The 6,000-nt window shown below is 42.2% G+C and overlaps 4 protein-coding genes across 4 annotated transcripts in view; 1 reads left to right on the forward strand and 3 right to left on the reverse strand.

The window, feature by feature from the left end:
* Positions 1–1,454: 1,454 nt before the first annotated feature.
* On the reverse strand, positions 1,455–3,042 carry PPTG_05715 (hypothetical protein; the record flags this gene model as incomplete). The annotated part of the gene is made up of 3 exons (XM_008899434.1): positions 1,455–1,598; positions 1,652–2,186; positions 2,210–3,042. 3 exons carry the CDS (start codon positions 3,040–3,042, stop codon positions 1,455–1,457), a joined length of 1,512 nt encoding a protein of 503 aa, XP_008897682.1.
* A 796-nt stretch (positions 3,043–3,838) lies between these two features.
* On the reverse strand, positions 3,839–4,204 carry PPTG_21736 (hypothetical protein; the record flags this gene model as incomplete). Its single annotated transcript, XM_008899920.1, has 1 exon — positions 3,839–4,204. One exon carries the CDS (start codon positions 4,202–4,204, stop codon positions 3,839–3,841), a length of 366 nt encoding a protein of 121 aa, XP_008898168.1.
* A 420-nt stretch (positions 4,205–4,624) lies between these two features.
* PPTG_21737 (hypothetical protein) lies at positions 4,625–5,014 on the reverse strand (the record flags this gene model as incomplete). The annotated part of the gene is made up of 1 exon (XM_008899921.1): positions 4,625–5,014. One exon carries the CDS (start codon positions 5,012–5,014, stop codon positions 4,625–4,627), a length of 390 nt encoding a protein of 129 aa, XP_008898169.1.
* Positions 5,015–5,191: 177 nt separating this feature from the next.
* The window catches only part of PPTG_05716 (hypothetical protein), a 1,878-nt gene continuing 1,069 nt past the window's right edge, over positions 5,192–6,000 (forward strand). Inside the window, exon 1 of the mRNA XM_008899435.1 lies at positions 5,192–5,418. Within this exon, the coding sequence (XP_008897683.1) occupies positions 5,212–5,418 (207 nt within the window). The 5' untranslated portion in view covers positions 5,192–5,211. The remainder of the gene's footprint in view (positions 5,419–6,000) is intronic.

Consider the following 6,000-nt stretch of genomic DNA (forward strand, 5'->3'; position numbering starts at 1 on the left):
AGCAAAAGGCAAAGTAATGGATGCGGAACTGAGTCATAATCAAGTGGAAGCTGATAGAATTGAGAAGGAGTTTGAGGTCGGATCAAGCGTATTATACCGTCTCAAGAGGCAGCCATTTGATAAAAAAAAAAAAAAGCTGCTCGATGAAGCAAATCAGTTTATAAAATCGTTGGAATAGATGTCTACCAAGTCCAAATCCGTTCAAAAATGGTCATATTTCTACAAGGCACCAAATAATCTTAAATTTGTTAAAACAGAGACCATAGATGCCTCAATTAACAGGGGGGTGATATTTTAGAAGCCGAGAAGATCTTAGAACACAAAAAGATGCGATCGGGTAAGTTCAAATATTTAGTTAGGTGGGTTGGTAATGAGTCTGACTCTTGGGAGCCACAAGATAATTTGCGGTTAATCAATAAGAAGAGGAGATCAACTCTTCAGAAGGAGTACTGGAAGAAAAAAAGAGCTCCAGCTAGCATGATAATAAATAAAATAGAGACATACTCTTAAGCACCTGCTCATGTATATTTATTTCTATATTTTTTTCTAAGATTTGAGAAGTATATGACTTGATATATAGATATAAATATAGTTAAAGAGGTGTCCTCATTGTATAGAAAAGGATTGTGAGCTTGCAAAGCTTCGGCGAAAGCTATGGACCATTCACGAGGTTAGTCGAATCAAGAATGAGTTGCTTAATCTTGATGCAGCTTCAAATTTCCGCAAAACGGTAGCCAAGCAAAATACAAGCATGAATTGGGAGTAATCTTTGGCGTCCCGTTCCATTGTATTAAAGACCGTTATTACAATCTTCTCAATGAGCGAAACCGTATCTGTCATTCTTACTTACCTTTCCGCCATGACTAAGTTATGCCGAGCTGTTGGTAATTTGAGTACTCATATTTTATAGCTCACAAAACATTGATACGACGTTTCCAAATTTCAATCCATCGCTCAGAGAGAGCAAAACGACAGGAGCTTATTGAAAGAGCTCAGCGTCGAGTTCGTCAAGCTAAAGCGAAGCGTGATATGTATGAAGACGCTTCGTGGGCTACTGATATCTCGAATGGAATTACAACTGTTGCTAAGAAAGCAACTGAATCAACTCAGACAGACTCAACATTCGAGCCATCTGAGGCCTTAAAAAACGCTGATTAATGAATACTCCCAGACAAACCCTGAGGTATCAACTACTCACGAAGTAAATATTAAACCGATGATGGTTGATACTAGCGTCGAAGCAAAGCCTTCAGTAATTGATATAGGTATCAACAACACCCCTGTCATGAATGATCAAGATGTTGCCGTCGATCTGGCTAAGATTATTATTATTGACATGATCAGCTGAAGCGCTATCAGTGGTTAGCTGGCAGTAGCATAGACCACACAGATACTTTTGGTTTTGCAGCAATGTATTCAAGTGCTCGAGTGTCATGCCAAATTTTCGCTTTGCCTTAGTATAATTTATCGTAGCTGGTACCAGCTGGTACATAATTGCTAATATCGAGCATTTTCATGTCTGATGTAGCAATGCTCATGTAGCTGGGATTCTTGATGGCAGATTTAATGTTATCGGTACCAATAACGGCAAACAAATCCTTTTTAATCAAGTTATATTGTATCGATCAGAATTGAAACCGAATACTGGTACCTGATCAATCTGCTGTTTTAGCTCCCCGTAATCAGACCTTTGCTTACCAAAGCCAAGACTGCTATGAAAGTCAGAGAAGCTGGCATACTTTCCTTGTTCAATCCAACCCTCGACATCAGACATCTTGTAGATCTTACCAAGATTGACTCCTGGAATTTCCATACCTGTCAGACCGTGAGCGATGATGCTTTTCTGTAAAAGCGACTTGTACTTATTGACATTGTACTGCTTGATCTTCACGGATACACCACCGATGTATTTGAACATATCCATAAGTAGCATCTTCAGATCATCATTTACAAAGCAACGCGCCTCCTCGGTTAAACTATCAGCTACTGATACAGACATCGGGATGTGCTCGTTCGTGAAGACAGTATTTTCTCCGCGTTGAGTCGCGATAGGCTTAAGGATGGCCTCAAAGTCATACACGATGAAGTGATCGATGTACTGGTCAGCATTCTTGATTGAATACTTCGTAGGCAGTGATCGTATTGCGTTCTGAGCTGGTTTGTAGATAGTTGGCTCAGCTGGGAAGCTTCGATATTCACGAGTTCGCACTGATTCTTTTTGTGGTTTTTAAGGCTTTCAGCACTGACAAAAACCATGTCACACTTAGGACATTGATACTTAGCCTGAGGCATATCGATGTTCTTGGTGTAGAGAGCATGATTCTCGAACGATAAAATATCCATAGCTTCATACCCCTTGTCCGATCTACGAATGCATTCTACATTTCCAGAAACTGCATCCATCTTATATACGTTAATACCAAGTTGGAAGCGGTCTTCAACCTCATCGAGCTGCAGTAGGTTAATGTGCTTGAAACTCCTAAACAGGCTCAAAGAATATTTAATCCCCTTGAAAGAACAGTAACGCTTGAATGCCTCCTTCACCTGAGCCTGAATTCTTCGAGGACCCTTTTTAGGGCTCTGGAATGTATGCCAGGCGATACAGTAGAAGACGCACTTGTTGTTGGTCTTGGGAAAGTTGATCACATGCTTGTTTTCGCGAATAATCTTAGGGATGACAGCTTCGCTATCTCCGATAGAATGCTCGCGATGGTAGAGGAAAATCTTGAACGCAGTGATAGCCTTGAGCTTATATCCAGAGCTGGGGTAATTCAGTTTGTCAGCCAACTCCATAGAACGGATTTCCGAAATCACCTTCTTTTGAATATCAGCTTTGCTATTGATAGCGATAGGATTATTAAATACATTAGTATTAGCGAGATTTGGGTAGAAGTAGCGAGTGTCGTCAGGATCGGTCTTGCTGACAAGTTCGTACCCGAGAGCAATATGTATCTTAAACACACTCGTTTGAGTCGAAAGGACGTTCTCGAGCTTGTTGTAGAAATCAGAAGGCTCAACACCCTTGTACAAATGTGATTCCATGTGATTACCACTGTAAAAACGGTACTTAGGATCAGCCTTGTAGTCGGGCGACAAGTGTTTCTCAAGGGGTTTCAATCGAAACTTTGTACTACTTAGCTACTAATCTCTTGTTGATTAGACGAGAAACGTTGCTAATATAAACCATCTTGCCCGTTCTACCACGCACCTTAACACGGTAGCTACTACCCCATTTAATAGATTGGATATTTAATCTCTTTAATCCTTCGAGTTCGTATGCAAACATGTTGCCTATATATGCTTGGCTATATTATTCTCCGTAGATATGACTTTATAATTATTTGACTTTATATCTTAGTCATTTACAAAATATTTTGGATTTAATTCATTTAAATATTTGACGTATACCGTTTTGGAGGTTGTAAGCCATTGTCATTGACTATATTGGGATTGACTCTTTTTTTGAAAAAAATAATATTTAATTATGTTCGGTTTCATTGTTAAGTTCACTTTCAGGTTCGCTAAGTTCGGTTTTGGCCTTACGCTTGCGAGCACGGATCTGCCGTCTATTCTTATCGTCGTAGCTCTTTTGGTATGACAAGCGAGTGTCGCGTGTGCGCTGATAATAGCACTTTTGTGCGGCCTTGATTCGCTCTTTGTTAGCAAGGTATTGTTCAGGTGAGTACATCATCAGTAGTATATTATTAATTTTATATTTATCAGATTTAAAAAATAAAAAATGAAAAACTGTCGGCATAATGTTCTATTTTTTTTATTCTTATGACATCCAAGATATCAAAAAGCGTTGTGTCTACTAACGTGAAAAACTTCACTTGAATTAACGGTTCGCACGGTTTGCTCTACGTCGAGCTCTAGCACTTTCAGCACGGTGCCATTCAGCATGAGCAACAAACGCACCGCATCTGTTGAATCGTTCTGTGCATCCATGCTCTGGGCAAGTCAAATCAACTTCTTCTTCCGATGACGATCCGGATTCCTGGTTCAACACATCGTCCAAATCTTCGCAATTAAGAGTGAAGCCAGGAAGAACGGTACCACCATCAAGATCTCTCCACGCGCTATTGCCAAAGCGTCGAACAAGACGATTTCCTTGGGCGTATCGCTTGTATTCGTACATGATTTTGTTCTTTGGATCAATGAGCCATCCCAATTGCACACCGTGAGGAAAGTACTCGATCCGCATCTTGTGATCGAGAGCCTGAAACATTGACCTCATAATCTTGCTTTCTTCGCACTTAAAGATGGTGCACTTCCAATCCAATCGGCCAGCACTTCACCGACTTCAGCAAAAATGTTCCAGAATTCTTCAGATCGTAATGGGGATCCAGTCGCGTCACGTTTCCGATGTGCTTCCATTTCCTCTTTAAAATCGGCCAGCAGTCTTTACCTTGCTTGTTTTGTAGCTTAAAAGAGCGTATATATTGCTGCTTTGCCAACAATTTGTCATCTCCACGACCACCCACATGATTCTTCAGGTCAAGCCAGGTAGACTGCAACACAGGATCCGATAGTGCAGGACATCCCACCTTGGTACAAGACAACTTTATCACTTTTTCGAGCTTTTCCATGAGTGTAGTCAAGATCTTTATCTCCAGGTTTTCGACTACATGTTTCTTAACTGAACCGTGGTGTTCCGATACAAACACGCAGTAGCTTCGTCAATCTTGTGGTTTTTTAGTACCAGAGTCAGGACTTGAGATGTCACCTGGTTACAGTGTTGAAATGCCACGCGTGAAGAATTTTGTGCTGCGTTTGTTTCCAACGTATTAAACGCTTGCGCTGTGGCTTTCACGAAGCACTGCAATCCTTTTATTTGACCGCTTTCCGTCACTTTAGGAAGTAGGATCTCTTTTTGTTTTTTGGGTAGTGGAGGCTGCTCTTTTGCTTTTTGCGCTGCTTCCCACATACGATTCTCAGCAGCCTGCTCAGCCTCAATCCTCGCTAACTCTTCATCCGTCCGTCGTCGTGGCTTTTGCGTCCATTGAAGCTGCATCATGCCGCACAGGCGATCGACACTTTTACCAGGTTACGAAAATGGTCCAACACAAAACCGGTGACATTTTAAGCTTAGACTTTTTCCGTCCTGAGATAATATGCATTTTTGGAGGTGAAATCTAAAAATTAGGATTATTTTAGAGCCGCTATTTGCGATGCGATTTATTTCAAATAAGTACGGATTACGGTACAATCATGGAGGAAGTGTTTGGTGATGCCGAGTTCGGGGCGTTCCCGGGTGAGAGTTTCCGCTTCAGTATCAAGCGTGTGGAGGGTGTGGGGTATATCCGACTGGAGCACAAGGCGTCTAAGAGATGCTGGACGTGTGAAATGACTGATGTTGGTGCTCATGCGCTGGAGGGGGCGACGCTACCTCCGAATACAGTTCTGCAATATGTGGCGGTGAGTGCCTTAAATTTTCACAGTGGAATACAGATTCATAGGCTGAACGGGCATGTTAATCTTGACAGACCAGTTTAAGAGACTCAACCAAGCAGGGTATACATCTCACTCGTGGAGAGGGGGACACAGTACTGCAGTTGGAAGTGCTGGTTAAGTCGGACGTGGCGAACATGACATGGGCACCGATTTACGTCTTCCCATTAACATTAGAGCCACAGAAAGCTATGTCGCCGACGGAGCAGATTAAAATGCTCACTACTCAAGTCCAGGAGCTTCAGCAGGAAGTTAAAACTCTTAAGGAGCAGATGAAAAGCGTGCTAGCTCCAGCTAAGAATCAACAGAGCCCGGTCCAAGTAGCCACCTTGCCATCTCCTGGGTTTACAATCCGTCGGCGTCCAAAAGACCCTCCAACGCAAGTTCCACCCGTCAGAAGGAATGCAAACACGCCGCCGACACCGTCAAATGCCAACCACTCGCTTGAAAAGATCGCGGAGTTTAAATACCGTGAAAAGAAGGATTCACCTGGCACTTTAATGCGCAGACATCGCCGCCACATCTGTAAAGTGTGCTCAGCGCTGCGAG

Source organism: Phytophthora parasitica, assembly GCF_000247585.1.
Source record: "Phytophthora parasitica INRA-310 unplaced genomic scaffold supercont2.8, whole genome shotgun sequence".
In the NCBI taxonomy this organism is placed as follows: domain Eukaryota; phylum Oomycota; class Peronosporomycetes; order Peronosporales; family Peronosporaceae; genus Phytophthora; species Phytophthora nicotianae.